Source organism: Triturus cristatus, chromosome 3_1 (assembly GCF_964204655.1).
Source record: "Triturus cristatus chromosome 3_1, aTriCri1.1, whole genome shotgun sequence".
Taxonomy (NCBI): Eukaryota; Metazoa; Chordata; class Amphibia; order Caudata; family Salamandridae; genus Triturus; species Triturus cristatus.
The window spans coordinates 905,100,356-905,119,160 of NC_140583.1; the positions used below are offsets into that span (position 1 = coordinate 905,100,356).

At 41.4% G+C, this 18,805-nt stretch overlaps 1 protein-coding gene across 4 annotated transcripts in view; it reads left to right on the plus strand.

Annotated features, from left to right (window-relative positions):
• KCNH7 (potassium voltage-gated channel subfamily H member 7) overlaps positions 1–18,805 on the plus strand; it is a 1,410,086-nt gene that overhangs the window by 1,246,626 nt on the left and 144,655 nt on the right. For 3 of the 4 annotated variants that reach the window (XM_085645418.1, XM_085645417.1, XM_085645420.1), the window contains one exon: positions 12,046–12,298. In XM_085645418.1, the coding sequence (XP_085501544.1) occupies positions 12,046–12,298 (253 nt within the window). The remainder of the gene's footprint in view (positions 1–12,045; positions 12,299–18,805) is intronic. The other variant, XM_085645419.1, reaches the window with a different exon arrangement.

Here is an 18,805-nt window from a genome sequence, read left to right on the forward strand (position 1 = left end):
TCATGTTTTTATTATGCACTGCTCTTCAAGCTTGAGGGTATCCGGGTGCTGAGGTTTCGCTCTTCTCAGTCCAAAAAACAGGTCTTGACTCACCTTGAGACTACAGCAAATGCCTCCCTTTCCACTATTAAGTAATGTTCCTCGGCAGGTGAAAGTGTTCTAGATACAAAGGCTACTGTTGTTTCTATACCACAATTATCCTTCAGAGTTACAACATGTCCAATTCCTTTGCAGCTTGCATCCCTCGCATTCATATATGTGAGTTATGGTCAAATCCATGCAAAGTGTTAGCCTTACTTAAATTGTTCTTGATAGATGCAACTATTTTTGGAATCTTTCTGTCCAATCAAATTTGCCTTGCATTTCAACAGTTGCCTCATTCCATATGTTTTTCAGAAAACTTTCTTACAAACTATGAGTAAAACTTTACTAGGCCCAGCAAGAACCTTAGATCCTCCCTGTTCATGGGTACCACATTATCTTGAATGGCACTCAGTAACTCCTTCTTTGGTTTAATGCCATCCTTGCTTACATAATGCCCCAAAAAGTTCAATGTTTGCACACTAAATTTGCACCTAGTAAATTCTGTTGATGATCCATTTTCTTGCAACATTGTCAGCACCTTCCTTCAGTGATGATCATGTTGATCCTTGTCTTTTCCCATTACCAATACATCGTCTTGAAAAAACAATATTCTTTCATTTCCTTTAAATAGCCTATGCATTAATTTTTGGAAAACCACAGGCGCTGAAGGTAAGCCAGACGGCATCCTAACAAACTTATAGTAACCTGAGGGTGTCATGAATATAGGTAAATTCTTACAATCATGGAGCAAACAAATATGGTGGTATACCAATGATAAATCAACCGTAGAAATCCACTTCATTTGCCTAGTCATAGCCAGCATACCATTAATTTTTGGCAAGGAGAATCTCTACACTGCAATATTAGCATTTGCGCATCTCGAATCCCCACAAAGGTGAATATTTCCATTAGATTTCCTTGCCACCACTATGGTAGCAATCCATTCTGACACTTCCACCCTTTCAATAATGCCAGATTAAACAGCCTTTCAATCTCCATATTCACCTCTTCTCTCATACTACAATGCAATTTCCTCATTTTATGCACCATAGGATTTGCATCCTCTTTCAGGATTATTCTTTGAGAGAATCCTTTCAACACACCTACCTTCCCAGAAAACACTTCTGAGAACTCCTTCAAGAAAACATTTTATGTCTCCGTCCCTCCTCCAACACTTGCTCTGGACTGCAAGGGTCCAAAATTATGTCAAGGGCTCTTAGATCCATCCAGCCTACGACGGATGGACCTTCTTCCGCCACATACAACCTGCCCTTTATCTTCTTGTTTTTAAATATAAAGCTGACCAATCTTTAACCCACCATTGGTATAGGTTCACCTGTGAAACTCTCTGGGGCACTATCAGCTTGTGAGAGATGGGGACCCAGTACCCAGTACACCCTCAAGTTTTTCCTTCCACACTTCTTTGTCTACTATCATGTAAGGTGATCTCAAGTCTGCCACTATCAGGATCTGTGCCCCACCCTACTTAATTTCACATGCAGGTTTGTTCTTACATATTTGTGTCAAACTGCTTACAATCTCCCAACCCAATCTATGCTCAACACACCTCTATTTCCTCCCTCTGAACTTCATCCTCCATAGTGTGTGAATCAGATTCAGAGCTACTTTTACTTTTGTCATTAATTACCTTCACTCTCAATTCCCTGTTTCTCCTTCTACACACCTTGGCGAAGTGTCCTCTAATACCACATGTGGAGCATTTCTTGTTGACCACTGGTCAATATTTGCTGTTTGCTAATTGTTCTGTATTTCCACATCGAAAATGTCTTTTAAGCAGATTATTTTCCACAGATTAGTTCTTAGAAACACTCCTACCTTTGATAACATCTACATTGTTTGCCCTTCTTCCATCTCTACTCTGCTCACCTTTCTTTTTCCCAGATTTAGAGTTTGCCAGTTCCTCAGCAGACCTTTTACACCCTGAGCTTTCCAACGCTGCCTTTGCACACCTATTGGGTACTTCTGTTTTTTTCACTAGAGTAATCACCTCTCCCATTATCTGCTCCCTTATGAGCTCATCAAGCAAGGGACCAAATGTGCAATTGATTGACGAGCATTGTAAAGTTGGCAGTCTATAATGGATTCAGACTTTCCCCGTGTCCTGTGGAAAAAAAGCAAATCTGTCTATAATGGCATACACCAACAGAGAATAGTAATTGTCAAGATCCACTAAGGTGTTCCCAAAACATCTTCTTCAGGAAGCCTTGTTTTTTTCTCTATTGTAAACCTTTAATCTTTGTGGCCCAAGAAAATGTAATAGAACTGTCTTCTTTTTCTCTTGGCTCAACTCTTCTTCCTTGGTAGTATCTATATAGTTCAAGAAATATTCTTTCCATTTCTGCCACTTTAGTGGTGTATCCCCTGGTACTGCTAGGAACGGTTGTGGAGGTGTCAGAGAAAAGGTTTGGGATGTACACATTGAGAAGTCCAAGTACTTACACTTAATTTAGGCTGTACACCAACACTGTGTGCAAAGTGCTAAGTACCTTGTCTCATTAACCTTCAGAAGACGTCCCCACAATGGTATGGCCGAACTGAAATAATAGCAAGTATGAGGGTTTTCAGATAACTTACTTATTGTTTTGTGCTTACCAAAAATGTACCAGAAAAGGTTCCACCATAAATAACCACTCTTTAGTCTAGGATGTACAATATAGATTTAGACCAGAGCGGGGGACGGTGGAGCAGAACTTGAACTTATATTTGCTCATTAGCATATTTACGAAAGTCAAAAAAGGGAGCTATTTACTTGGCCTTTGTGGACCTCAGCATGGCTTTTGACAGTGTTAACAGAGCTACGCTCTGGGCCATGCTGGAATCCATTGGGTTCGAGAAGTCATTGGTCAATTTTCTGCGTAAGTGCACTTTGGGTTTATGGCCTCTGTGAGATATGGCCTCAATGGGGAGTGCATGAGGCACTTTAAGCTGAAGAGGGGAATTAGACAGGGCTGTATCCTAGCGCCTTTTCTCTTTATCATTTATATTTATCGGCTAGAGTCTTTTTTTAACTGAGCAGTGTCAGGACATCCCAATGGTTGGGGCCAGACCCGTGCATGCTCTACTTTACGCAGATGTTACAGTTTTAAGTGCTCACTGCTCGTAGTCTGCAACATCTGCTTATTTGTTTTATGATCGTTGTGGATTGTATGGATTTGAAAACTATATTTTCTAAATCGCACATAATCATGGTTGGTCCAAAGAGTGTTAAAACCAGAAAATATATGATTAATAATCATCACATTAGTAGTGCTGATCATTTTTGATGTTTGGGTATTTTTGAGACTCTCAGCTGAAGTGGCCCACTGCTTCTGTGGCTCTCAGTTTGGCTGAAAGATGAATTTTCCATTCACAGATTTATTTTAAGGGTGTGTATGGGTCTGGAACACCAGAATTGTACACTTTTGGTGTATTATAGTATGCACACTTTGGTTGACCTTGGTGCTGTTTTTTTTATCCAGACTGTAATAAAACAACATGGGTCAAATATCCTTTATTCGCCTAGGCTCATGGAACAAAGGAAGCCCTTGCGCTGACTAAGAGTTATCTGACCCATTATTACAAGGTCAATTCTAAGAGCAGTATTGAAGTTAATCTGACCCTAGATCTACCATGTCATCATAGAAGACTTTTGAGTTCCTTATTGAAAGGTATGTCTAAGCCTGGCATTATTGGCCCTATGATTTCTACATAGAATTTTCTTTAATTAAAAATATTTGCATCTGTAAGTTTTCTGTTACTTGGATTGTTTATAAATCAGTAGGATGCAAAAGGTGAAGGTTGGGTTGGGTTGACATCTCATCAGTATAGATTCGCAATGCATCCTGCCGAAGTCTTTGATGTGCAAAATGTTCAGTGATTTCTTAAACATAACTGCTAGGCCTCCTCCTGTCTTGCAGTATTCAAACGCATGGTCTGGAGGCTGCATGGCAAGAGGACGTGGTGTTATTGTTGAGCAAATATTATCTGCTGAATGTGAGATCAGTTGCTGTACCAAGAGTAGGACAAAGATGGACATTTTTGTTCATAGATCTTGCATGAAAAGCAAGCGGTTTAGTTGTGATTTGTGTTCCTGGTTGTATTTGTGCATTCATGGATGGGGCAGTTGGAAAAGGGAGATATGGGTGGGGGAGAGGTTCATGACCTGAGGATCTCTGAGGGTAGGCTGGTGGGATGCAAAACCCATGGGTTGGGAGGAGGGGGCCAAGTGGTGGCAGCTGGAGAGGCTTATCTGGAGTTTCAGAAATCCTTAACGGCTGGAATTGAGTTGATATTGGTCAATGAGAAAGGCATGTCCTTGCAACCTGGTAATCATGCATGTGTGGTGTGCTATGATCCTTCATTTAGTCCAAACTATAAATATTGTAGGTTTCCAGTGCCTTCGCCTGTGGTGCTTTGTGGATGGGATTCGATTGTGGGAGGTAGGTCCCAGTTTAGAGATAGATTGATAGCTGATAGACAAGCCCATGAGGGGAGGAGCTCTGCATTCTAACATGTTGGAGATTAATATATACCAAGTGACTATCCCCATCTTGTTGAAATGGTAAGTGTGTTTTACCCAGGAGGAAATAACCGCTTTCTGTGGAACTGGTAGTGCATTACTTAGTTGTAAATTGGCTGTCCGGTAGAGTTGACTGTGGGTTATACACAGAAGTACCTAGTCCCACCCTGTGGAGCTGGTAGTAGATTATACCCAGGAGCATATATCTTGTCCCTATAGAGCTGGATTGTGGGTGATACCCTGTAGTGATTATGCCAAACCTGTTTGCGAATGTGAGCCAGCTCTGGGGTTAGACCTGACAGAGAAACTATGAACCCAGGGTCCTTCTGATGGAATAAACATAACTACAAAAGGCTGAGAGCTTTCCTGGAGATCTGGCGAGGCAGAAAGGCAGAGTCTTTAGCCCTAGACCCACCCAGGTACTAACAGGTGTGATGCCCTAAAGCTGTTGCACTTATCTGGATGTGATGAGTAAGCAGTCTAGGCAATACAGCTGGTGGGGGCAATGGGCCACACGACTTTAGACACTGAACTGCAATCAAGGTTCCTGGCTGAGTTTTGGAAGGTGGATGGGGTCTCAGGGTCAGGGCCTGCAAGCAAAACAAGATGCTGCACTCCAACTTGATGGAAACAATAAAGCAAACACAGCAAGCCTAATTCTTTGAGGCACAGTAAACCAAAGTGTGTTTGACTCTTTGTTAGTAGCATATATCAATTTAAACTACAGGACTCACAATGCGCCACTAATAAGAGCATAAGGACCGAGAAAAGCATAACAAAATCCAGTCACCTAGGAAGAAGTCAGCACTGCAAGGGCACAGGATGCTTCAGGGTGTCTCATATCTTGCTGTGGCTGAATGTATGAAGAAAGACAAAAGCCCTCAGTATGCGGGAGGTGGGAGGAGAAGGGGTATGCTCTTGGAGAGTCTTCCTCACTGGCCCAGAGGCAGATATTTGACAGGGGAATGTTCTGTCACAGTTCTGTAGACTAGAAAGTAAGGTGTGCAAAAATTTAAATAATAGTGGCAATCACTGCTTTCTTACTACAAGTGTTCTCTCTTTACAATTAACTTTTATGGCACAACAAGCTAATGTATTCCCCCTTTGCAGAAACAATAAAACAACCACTGCCCACTTCATAAATATATATCCTTCTTTGTCAGTTGCCACACCTTTACATTGGTGTGAGAAGTGCAGACTGAGCCTGAGCTCCCAACTACATTTAATGCACTGTCCCCAATGCAGCGAAAACCTGTGGCTGCCTGACGTAGCACATTAGTGAAATGTAGACCAGTCGTTCTAAGCCACTGGTCTGCCTTTCACTATGAAGACACCAATTTAACCTGCTTTTAAAAGGGGGCAGAATCCCCCCTGCAGACAGGTGCAGTGAGTAACTGCATCATCCACATGCAGGGGGATGCCCATGGGAACTCAGTACCCACATTTCAAGGGTACATCCACATGCATGGGGATGCCCATGGAAACCTTGTGCCTGCATTTCAAGTGTCTCGGGGGCGGGGGCACACTGACTGTGCAACACGTCTTTGTGGTGAACAGTCAGCATGCCTCTCAACATCTCCTCTCCCTCTGCATCCATTTCTCTATTACAGCATAGGTGAATAGGCAAAGTGATTCCTCAATTGCATGGGGCTACAAACAGTAAATCAAAACAAATCGACTCCCGGTGAGTAGCCATCATTAATGGAAACGACAGCACTCACAATACACCAGTTTGGGGAACAGATGAACTGAAACCATATGGTAAAATTTAAATCATCTGGAAAAGAGGCAGCCTTGTAAGTCAAAGCATGCTTTAGGAAGTGCCTTCTCTTGCAGAGGCTGTGGAAAAAGAAATGTGCAGAAGATCTGAGGCCCTGGGTAGGTCAGTAGGGGAGGGGCAACCTCCTAGGGAGTCATGCGAGGCAGAAATAGAGGAGAGTGGCAGCTGATAAGTAAGGCAGATCCTATCAAACAGTACTGTTGGAGAGAAAGCAAGTATGGAAAACAAAAAATGAGTGGTCAGCACTGCATTCTCCCTACAGACACACTCACTACAAGCACAGTTTATGACACATGGAGATACTGCACTTCAGTTTAGAAGAAACAGTAAAACAACCACAGTGTGCCTGATTTTACAGAGTGCAGTAAATCAAAAAGATTTCGAATCTGAGTAAGTGGCCAACATCAATCTCCTAGTAAGTGGCCAACATCGATGGAACCTACAGTATTCAAAAGAGACCAGTAATGAGTACAGATGGACTAAGCCCAGCAGGGCAAAATCGATCACCCGGAGAAAGGGCAACAATGAGAGAGCACAGGAGCACTTCTAGGTGCCCCTTCTCTTGCAGAGTCTGTGGAAACGAAGGTGTGCAGGAGGACAGAGTCCCTGGTTGGGAGGGAGAGGGAAGGAAAGACTCCTAGGGAGCACACTGTGGGCAGGAGACCTACACCAGTATTTTTAATTTTCCCATGAGGAGTGGTATATAACAATGGGAACTGGTGTTTTCAAACTGATTCCTACTTGCTTTTCCTTCATAATGGGAATTCATAATGGCAATGTTTTCCTTCACATATTTCACCAGATGTTTTCTGGTAGCATGTGCAGAGCTATGCTACCACACAATTCAATATTCAATTCTGCTAGTAACTTCTGTGATCAGCTGAATCATGATTTCTGAGTTCAATCAATAGTTACACTTGGCTTTGGCCCATCCCACTGCATACTATTGGTTGGCATTCTTATCAATCTAATTTGCTTCCTATTTAATGGCTTTCCTTCTGCTTCTTGTGGTTTCCCTTAAGCATAGATTCTTTACCAACAAATCGACTCCCGGTGAGTAGCCATCATTAATGGAAACGACAGCACTCACAATACACCAGTTTGGGGAACAGATGAACTGAAACCATATGGTAAAATTTAAATCATCTGGAAAAGAGGCAGCCTTGTAAGTCAAAGCATGCTTTAGGAAGTGCCTTCTCTTGCAGAGGCTGTGGAAAAAGAAATGTGCAGAAGATCTGAGGCCCTGGGTAGGTCAGTAGGGGAGGGGCAACCTCCTAGGGAGTCATGCGAGGCAGAAATAGAGGAGAGTGGCAGCTGATAAGTAAGGCAGATCCTATCAAACAGTACTGTTGGAGAGAAAGCAAGTATGGAAAACAAAAAATGAGTGGTCAGCACTGCATTCTCCCTACAGACACACTCACTACAAGCACAGTTTATGACACATGGAGATACTGCACTTCAGTTTAGAAGAAACAGTAAAACAACCACAGTGTGCCTGATTTTACAGAGTGCAGTAAATCAAAAAGATTTCGAATCTGAGTAAGTGGCCAACATCAATCTCCTAGTAAGTGGCCAACATCGATGGAACCTACAGTATTCAAAAGAGACCAGTAATGAGTACAGATGGACTAAGCCCAGCAGGGCAAAATCGATCACCCGGAGAAAGGGCAACAATGAGAGAGCACAGGAGCACTTCTAGGTGCCCCTTCTCTTGCAGAGTCTGTGGAAACGAAGGTGTGCAGGAGGACAGAGTCCCTGGTTGGGAGGGAGAGGGAAGGAAAGACTCCTAGGGAGCACACTGTGGGCAGGAGACCTACACCAGTATTTTTAATTTTCCCATGAGGAGTGGTATATAACAATGGGAACTGGTGTTTTCAAACTGATTCCTACTTGCTTTTCCTTCATAATGGGAATTCATAATGGCAATGTTTTCCTTCACATATTTCACCAGATGTTTTCTGGTAGCATGTGCAGAGCTATGCTACCACACAATTCAATATTCAATTCTGCTAGTAACTTCTGTGATCAGCTGAATCATGATTTCTGAGTTCAATCAATAGTTACACTTGGCTTTGGCCCATCCCACTGCATACTATTGGTTGGCATTCTTATCAATCTAATTTGCTTCCTATTTAATGGCTTTCCTTCTGCTTCTTGTGGTTTCCCTTAAGCATAGATTCTTTACCAACCATTGCATTGGATTAAATGTATTCTTCCACGCATGGAATTCATGTAACTCGTTTTTTTTCTTTTCCTTTCAGCAATTCGTGGGAGTACAAATGTTTTATCCCTCGCTTGCTTCCCCCCTCAAATATCCATGTGTGTTCCACGTTGCTCCCCTTCCCTCCCCTAGGTTGTCTGTTTTTTCTTCTAAATTTCTCTTGCCCCAAGGTCCTCCATTGCCCACCCATTCCCTGTAATCACCATTGCTCGTCTTCTTCACAGATTTGGCTTCTCCCCCTCGTGGACCCCGATTCATTATGCCGCGTATACAGCAAGCATCCATCCATACTCATCATCGCACTTGTTTTGGAGAGTGAGAATTTGTCACTGCTGCTTAACATCAGCAAAAACATTTATCTTTTTGCTGATGCTGTATAGCTTTGTCAAAAAGCATTGACCATGTCAATAGGTCGCCATAGGCAGCAAAATGGGCAGATCTATTGGCTTTACCAATACTTTTTCTAAAGTGGGGGTACAATGAAACAGGAGTAAACCCGTTATCCCAGTTGAGACCGGGTAAGTAATAGAACAATGACTCAACTGGTATATCAAGCAGAGGACTGTTCATCAAATTGTATCAATCATATAGCACAGGAAAAGGGACAAGGGAGACCAAGGTAAGGTGGAAAGGTTGTTATTTGCATATAGAAGCACAAATTGACAACTAAATTGTAGTAACCATAACAACCAAATGTGCACTGGAAGTGTTGCAGTGAATAAACGGCGCTGTGACATAAGTGATTATGAAACAACGTGAGGCGGTGTGGGAACAATATACAGTGGGGGTCAAACGAAAGTATTTACAATGAACAGGTACAATTTCAAAGTTTGTCAAGAGACCCTTCGATTGCCGCAAATGGCCTTGTGGAGGATATCCAAGGTCAAGAGAGGGCTGTGAGTCAAGGGCATGGCTGGAAGTCAATTAACACGGCTACAGGAGCTGCTCAATGAATCACAAGACCTCAGCTAAGCCATTGAACGCTGTCCTCTGCAAGTGACGAATTCTATACGAGTGGGATGCACCCTCTGGACTCTCGCTCCCTATAGTGACCTCAGAGCACATTTCAAAAATTAATGTAACCATCGTCCTGATGATGACCATTAGTTATACTGGTCGAAACGCCGTCAACTCCACAACGCCATTTGCGGCAATCGAAGGGTCTCTTTACAAACTTTGAAATTGTACCTGTTCATTGTAAATACTTTCGTTTGACCCCCACTGTATATTGTTCCCGCGCCACCTCACGTTGTTTCATAATCACTTGTGTCACTGCGCTGTTTATTCACTGCAACACTTCCAGTGCACATTTGGTTGTTATGGTTACTACAATTTAGTTGTCAATTCGTGCTTCTATATGCAAACAACAACCTTTCCACCTTACTTTGGTCTCCCTTGTCCCTTTTCCTGTGCTATATGATTGATACAATTTGATGAACAGTCCCCTGCTTGATATACATGTTGAGTCATTGTTCTATTGTTATTTTCTAAGTGTGTACACCGATACAATATATGCATGTACATCATTTGCACCTAAAGACCCACCTCTTTTATGCAAGCATCTCCACTTGTATGAGTCCTAATTAAGACTGCATTTATTTTATTTACTTATTTATGCAGTTTTTTAGGGTGGCCATTGACCAAAGGTTTTATAGTAGTTAATATAAACAAATTATAAATTGCATAAAAAAGTCAGCCGACCCCAACGATACTAATGCAAGCTTTACAAAACACCAGAGAGTTGAAAATATTGGTGAAGAAATGGTGAAAGATTAAAAAAAACAATACTTGCAACACCTTAGTCCGATGGACCCCCTCCCCGGCCAAAAACCCCCCGAAAAAATTATCATTCAGAGATGTGGCGTAGCGAAGGTCATGAGAAGTTAATAAAAACAGATGTGAGGAGCAAGACAAGGTTGAGTAAGGCAACAGTATGTAAAGAGGCAGGAGAAGAGTTAAATAGAAGTCAAGTGAGAAGGAGGTACCCCTGCACCTTAGGACCACCACATTGGTCCGGGAATTCAGGAAAGGACTCAAGACCTGGCTGTTTGATTGAACAGAGCACTAAGTTAACAACTCCAGTGCCTCGAGACCCTCATGGATGATTTGAAGCACTTTATAAATGATTGATTGATTGATAGAAGTCAGAAGAGAACCCTAAAAAAGGAGGTCACAGTGCATGAAGAAAGGAGTTCAAGAAGAATGGGTTCCCTCCTCCCTATGTTAACTGCCTCCTGGTATAGCATAAGCAACTTATAAAAACGTCTAAGAAATTCAAATAAAATAAATTCCATACTGTATCACAACACCTAGCTTAATTGGTAATTTCTGCGAATGCTTTCCCAATAAGGCACACATGATTAAGGAGGTGCCTGGGGCAGTTCAAGAGAGGAAGATGGCTTGTGTGAGCTGCACCAAAGAGCAAGTCGCGCTGCAAACAGTGCGAATTTTCAAATCTTGAAATATGTTCATTTGCAGTTGATAGCAATGCATATGTTGCTTTTTCATGAATAAGTGTTATGCTCCAAGTGTCATAACTAAAAGGAAATCATAACAAACAGCGGCGAGACAGTGCAATACAATATGCGTATGTCATTTTTAATGAGTCAAACACTGTAGAATGGCTTCCTGATGATTTGCTACATCAATGCCTGAGGAAAGTGTATAAAAACTGCGGTTCAATTGTTGCAAATTAAAGGCGAGCCTTAATATTGTGATTTCTTTGTGAGAGACTTACAACTTATGCATCTCACAGGTATGCCTCCAATTTGGAAGACTGGTGCGCATTTAAAAGGGCCAATCTTTCCACCATTTCTCATTTTTTGTCAAGCACTAAAAAGCTATTATCCTTTCAAAGCTGGTCATTGAACGAGGCAAATTGACATGAGCAGTCCTCTACCAGTCCAACAAACTAAATATATATACTTGACAATCGTTTTAGTGTCCGAAAAAGCAAAGCCAGAAATTGCTATATGAAATCGAGTGGCTCTCGGAAATAAAATTCAGTATCAGCTTTTAGCGTGGGAATCCAGGTCAACTTGACCTTAATGTAATGGCAAGCACATTTTACATCCAAAAAGTGCAGATGAGCACATTCCCACAAATTTCCTTGCTAAACGACCATGTTCAGTTTTTACACATCAGTTAGTCTATTTTATATTGTCATGGTGCACCAGCATGAAAAAATTGGAGGCAGTAACAGTGTATCCAATTGGTATTTTAAACTTGAAAACATGCAGTGCAAAATGAGGCATTTAAATGAGAAGCGTTGCAATTGTTTACTCTGTCCAAATTGTCACTACGTGAAAGCAAATCAGAAGCATATTTGAGCACATTTATTAAATATTTTTACAGAACTTTCAGACCTATGTTGATCAAGATACGATTTAACAAGTTATCGGTTGGTTTTTATTGTGAAATATTTCATGTGTTTTTCCTCAGGTGTTAAAGGGTTTTCCAGAATGCCTACAAGCCGATATTTGTCTGCACCTGAACCAAACTTTGCTCCAGAACTGCAAGGCGTTCCTTGGAGCCAGCAAGGGGTGTCTGAGAGCGCTGGCTATGAAGTTTAAGACGACGCACGCGCCGCCTGGGGACACACTCGTGCACTCTGGGGATGTTCTGACGGCCCTCTACTTCCTCTCAAGGGGTTCCATTGAAATCCTGAAAGACGACGTCGTTGTAGCGATTCTTGGTGAGTGTCTTAAGAAACAGCAAAAGGCAAATCTGCTTTTATGGTGCTTTTGTTGCAATAGCAATTCACTGGTGTGGGGGAGATTTGATTACAGCCTCAATTTCAAGACATTGGCCTGCACTCTCACCAAGACGGTCTTCTGATTTAAAAATAAAAAAATCTAAGGAGCGTACAGAATATTTGTTTACACTGTGGCTTTCTAGCATCTCCCCCACCCCCATCCCTCCACCAATAAGCACCTCTGTATCCCTTTCCTTACGTACTGAACCCTTTTGCTTTTATTTCTGCCAGAAATCTCAGAATATTGCTTATTCCTAAATATTTCCCTTTCCCTTGTGTGTTTCTGGTTGATCTGGTTTGGTATACAATTTTTAGACAGTTGTTACATCTTAAGATATTTCTTGCAGGTGCGAATTAAACACCTTCATCTTGTAACATCCTGACCACAGTGCCCCCGGTTGAAGTTTTGTCTAGGGTTCCTTCATAAAATGCATTCTAGCTCGTCTTCCTCTTGTTCCAGTTAACTTCTTTTTAGCATGAATAAGTTTGACCATATTTCCAGGGGTGTCTTTTGGGGGATGATACGATTGCTACATCTTCTGCTCTCTATGAACTTTCTTTCTAACATCCTCATAAATCTGGCAGTGTTTTCATATCCTGTTATGTGTTCTACATACAGACGGGTTATTGTGATAATCTCACCACTCCTACAGTGTTCTGCCTTCAGACTGTGCATGCAACTGTAAATGAGTTAGAGTGCATGACAGGGGTGTATAGCAGACCCTTGCTGCCCCTGTGGCACAGGGGGCCCTCCATAGCATCGAGGCCCCCAAATCCTGCAGAAGGGCCCGCTCCACCCAAAGCCGCTCCACCCAAGGATAATGAATATCTGTGAGATTTGGGAGTATCAGGGGCTCCTCTTCACACTCTGCAGTGGGGATCCACCATTTTAGGGTTCCGCCACTGGTGTACGCAATGTTCAAGAAGACACATTTTTATCCTTTGTAGGACGCCTCTCTTTTCTAGCAGGCTTCACATTTTATGTATGGCTAGCTTTCCAGTACCATAAATAAATTATTATGTAAATGATGCTCAACTTTAATTATGCCAAAGAAAATTGCAAGACGGAAAGAAAAATTGTTTTAATTAGCTTGCCATTACTTTAATTACTGTACCTAACATCTTCCCTGACTGCTTCTTTGCTCAGTTGTTTTTAAGAATTCTGATAAACTTTGAACGGCACATTACAGCAAAATCTCGCTCAAGTTTGGAACACACAGACACTATTATCGTGATTTAGTAAGTAAGCAATCAATCTGCTGATATATATTTGAAAACATTTGGCCGGTGAATGGCTTCATTTTAATTCTAAGCGTATTTATGAAATCCTTATGAGCCATCCAACTGCTTTGATCTTATACTTATAGAGGTATGTTTTATACTTAGAGGTGCTAGAGATGCATGATGCATTACACATTTTTTCCGGTGGAAAACATCTCAAGAGAAAACTCAATCATCCATCTGAGCTTACTCTACTCTTGAAAAGTGTATCCACATTATTCAGCCTGATTATTGAACCCAGGTATAAAAAATGCACAACTATTGCATCATATAAGTCAAATTTCTCCAAAATGCTTGATATGCGGCATGATTTTATGCATTCTTCTCTCCCCTCCAATGAGCGCTGAAAACACTGTATTGCAAGTTGGGGTGCTGGTCACCAGATGCAGATCGACTGTGGCATGTACAGCACATGAAAGTCAATGGCCAAAAATGCCTTCAGAATCTAAAGTGACTTCGGGCAACCTTTGAGACCTGAGAACATCAGATGGATGGCCCCAGTTGAAAGCTAAGGCCACTCAACGGCTTACTGGTTGCTGCTGAATGTACAGTGTAAAGCAAGAAATGGAGAAATTAGAAAGTAAATATGGATTTTGAAACCCTGTTTATTTCCTCTTCCTCCTCTCTTCACCACCCCTGAGACCAAGGAAAGTGTGAGGACCACCTGAGGGTAAACTACTCTGGCTCTGCCTGTTTGGTGTCCATGATGCCCTTTCCGAGCAAGCACAATGGATCGGTGTTCACAAAAGAAGTTAGGCACAAACCGCATCTCAATATTGCACAATAGAAATTACCACAACTGCAATAGTGTTCTAATAGTAACACCACCAGGTCCACACAGCTCACCCTAATATACAATAAAAAGGTGGAAAGCTGAAGTTAACACTTTTTTTTCTTTTTTGCAGAGTTTTAAATAGCGCAAACTTGACCCGAATCCAATCAGGTAACAGAGCACTTTAAATAGCACCAGTTACGTTACATTAGGACACACATTCGTTCTTTGTTAGGCACGGGGAGATTAAGTGATTTGCCCAGAATCACAGGATGTTCAGCGTCATTACTGAGACTCGAACCCAGTCCCCCAGGTCCGAGGTCGAGCACCCTAGCCGTTAGGCCAACTCCGTTAGGCCAACTCCTCTCCCTATTTGAATCACACTTGAATCTTAGGAGCCTGTTGAATCTTTGATTGTATAATAATATGTATCTTTTATGGCTATTTTTAATAACCGAATAAAGATTATTTGAATTTGAATTTGAATTTGAATTTGAATCTTTGAATGTTGCCACATTTGAACCTTTCGACATGGTGCCCTTTGTCCATTGCCTTTGGCTTGATCAGATAGTACTTTATCTACCATAGGCAGCCTTTTCACAGAATCTAGGTGCAGACGTCATAACTACTTTTGCATCTATCAGTGTTAAAAATAGGTTTGATTTTAACATAACCCCACCATCTGCTCTTCTGAATTGATAGAAAGGATCTTTTGTCTGACAAGACAAGATAGCAGTGTTAGACATAAGTAGGTAGACTTGGAAAACGTGAGTAATAGGCAAGCAGGAGAATGGTATACATTATTGGTGGATAACTGAGAGCAGGCTTTAAAGGCAACTGTGAAAAAATGGGTTATTGGTTGAGGGGGTGAAATCCTACTCAAGCAACAAGCACAATTCTTATCAGTGTGACACACAAAAGGTCACTAAAGAGTGAAACACAAAAATTCACTAAATTAACCTGTGCTCAACATTCTAGTACATTAGCACAAACGTAGTCAGGCTTAACTTAGATGCACTGTATAAAGTATTTATGGAACACTCAAACAGTAATGAAGTGAAAGAACACCACAAGAAAAATCACTCACCAATTTATGAAAATAGAGTAAATTTGAATAAATTATTTGAGACCAAAACGGCAAAAATCCAATCAGTTGAACTGTAGAAATGTAATCTTAATGATTTAGATCAAAGTAGCGGCAAAAGAAGCAAAGTGCCATTTGAGGGTATCCAATCTCACTGGACAGAGACAAAGTCAAAAGTTCAGGCTGACTATGATAGAGTGCAGGCCGAGCACAGGACCAAGTTTGGCACATTGAGGATTCACCATCTGGTCCGGTGCACGATTGGGTGATCACTGGTCCTTATGCAATGATGAAATTGTCAGTAAGTAGGGTTTGGCAATGAAGCATGTCGGCCATTCACATTAAAATGTTTTAAACATGGGATTTGGTTTTAATCGTTAGCATGGGCATGGAATAAAGAAATATACTAGATGTCACATTTAACAAATGTTTTCAATTTTTGTGAGGAGGAGAGTATAGTCTCTTTTCCTTTATGATGGCCTATTGGAGGCAGATAGGTGTGTTGGAGTTTACACAGTACAGGGGCACACAAAAGCAGCACTTTTTGATTCAATCTGGGTGTTGGTTCCTCCATCTTTTAGGAAAGCTGCCAATGATGAGAAAGGGAGCAAGTTGGTGAGAAACAGCTAAGTAGCTCGTGGTGGTTGCTTACGTGAGGCGCTTCCTGTATTTTTACAAAACTTTTCACACAATCTCAGTGAATGGGATTGATGTGAATATCCTGTGTCATCTGACCTGACAAAGGCATCACATGCAGGCATTGGGGTAGTCTCCAAAAGGGTATTTGAACTGGACCCTTCCCTACTACAAGAATTAAATTGGTATGGGTTTCCCTTATGAATTGAGCATACAGTGATGCTGGCAGCTGTGCAGTGAGGCTTTGCAGGGCTTCTCATCACTCTGTGTTGATTCAAATAAAACTTGCAGCTGTGCGGCAAGGCTTTGCGGGGCTTCATGCCGCTTTTCACTGGATGTGGTGGAACCTTCAATTAGGCTAGGAGGAGCCAAGGCACATGACGTGGGGAGGCACCACTTGGGGATCAAGAAATCACTCCAGCACAGCCCAGGGGGCTCAAGCACTCCTGTTGCAGATCCAGGTAGGTCCAGTACAGCAGATCAGCTGGGCAGTTGCAGGGAGGCTTTGTGTGAGCCCAACCTAAGTAATCTTTGGAAACCCAATATCTCATGCACACTGATTTTGTTTTAGCTTAGACAGTTCGGCTCCAAAATCTCCTGTTGATCTAGTGGCAAGAAGCTACCCTCACCATAAATAAATAAATAAATAGTTTAGCAGAATTAGAGTCAAAATAGAAACTAGGACTAATCAATGACTGAGTTATAGTTCAAAATAGAGTTTAAAAGATTTATTACAGAATTGTTAATAAAAACAATACAGAATAATGCATATTTTGCCATGAAGTCTTGGATACAGAACACAGAATCTAGAGAGATGTAATTGCCTAAATAGGGATTTTATTATGATTTATGATTCCAAGTGTCAAACTCTTAAAGAGGACTGACATTGTCATTAGGGAGTAAAAGAAAGTCTCAAAATAATTGGACAGAGTGTCAGGAGAAAATTGAGAAGCCACTCCTGAACCTTCAAAACCAGGGGGTTTTATACATAGTTTACATATAACAATAAAGAGGACTGCAGATTCAGCATGGTGTGGATTATGGTTAAGTCTCATTGGATAAACAAAAACAGCCTTGGAATTATTAAGACCCAATTCTTTATGTACGAGAAATCTTCTGCTTGCTTCCTCAGTAACTGTGCTCCGGAAATGTACAACATAACATGAAACATTTCCCAAACAATAGTTCATAGAGTTGTGTTCTTTTGCAAGCCTGCATCAGAACTTCCAGGAGAAATCTTTCAAAATGATACATTAGGTGCATGATTTAAAGTTTCATTCATATACATGCTTTCTAATACAATCATTGTTGCACTCTGTGTTCCACGAAAACTGTAAGCAGAGAAGACTCACAAAGGTCTCTGACTGGGAGGGGTAAATGACAGGAGCAAGATGAGCTAAAGATCAGGAACCTCATCCATTCTATCAAAATGGAGTCTTTACATGAAAAATGTGGTCTAAGTATATTACATTATTAATCATGCTTCTAATCAACCTTATGAATTTGTTTTAAGTGCATTTGAATTAATTCATCTGTTACAACCACATGCATCATTAAAATCACTATTTTGCACAAGTAATATGTTGCCCAATTGTACTCATAAAAAACTTTAATAACTCCCCTCTGACTATTTTTAAATAATCACTATAACCCCATTAATAAGCTTTCTTAATCAGCCATTAGTTAGTTGGAACCTTCGTTTTCTTACATAATTCATCATCATCATTTGATCTTTATTTCAACATTTTTTCAGTCATAAAAGAGTACAGTTAAAACGGTTAAAACATGTATAAGACGACAGGAGATAAAATAAACATTACATAAAATCAGATTATCAAACAGGGTATGCAGTCATGGTATGCAATCACCCCCGGGTGCCGCTATGATGAGAGAACATCTCTTGGACCACATAGCTAGCAGGAACTTTGAGAGTGCGAAAACTATGTGCGGTGAAGTGTCAGTTTTAAAGACTCTCATTGCACAAAACATTTATCAAAGCCCATGTTCTTACACAAGGGTACCAACCAGTACTTTCTGGCTTTTCTGAAAGCAGGGCAAAAAAAGAGGATGTGTAGTTCATCCTCCTTATTCGCACCGCATCCAGGGCAAGAGTTGCTCGTTGGTGTAGACCACTTGCTTGTGAATGCCCTTAGTGGTAGTGTTGCGAATCTCCATTGGATGTATACCTTCCTAGCTCCAACTGGGTAAATGAAATTCCAAAACTCCTCAAAGGCATATGAGTGTTTAAATGTTAAGAAGGTTGTTGTCAGAGGGCCAGTCATGCAACCATATGTTTTGTTTGTAGTCCATAAAGGACTTCGCAAGCGTTTTGCATGAAACCCCTTGCATGCCTGTTCTGGCTCATACCAGAGGTCGGATAGTCCCATTTTCCCCAATTCCTTTTTCACAAATGCAAGCCAGGGGATTTTCGCTGCACTACCATGATTCAACACATCCTTTAATTCAAGCCTATAATTGGACAGTTCTGGAGTTCTCCATAGCCTGCGCCAAAACCTAAGTGGTTTCAGAGCTAGCTCATCCTGAATAAAACTCAGTCCTAAGTCTAGTCTCAGCGGAAGGAGGGGTGTGCTTTGGGGGAGTACAAGTAGCTGCCTCATAAACTTGTTCTCCACATTAAGAATTTCGGGCCTACAGGTGTACCCCCAGAGTTCCC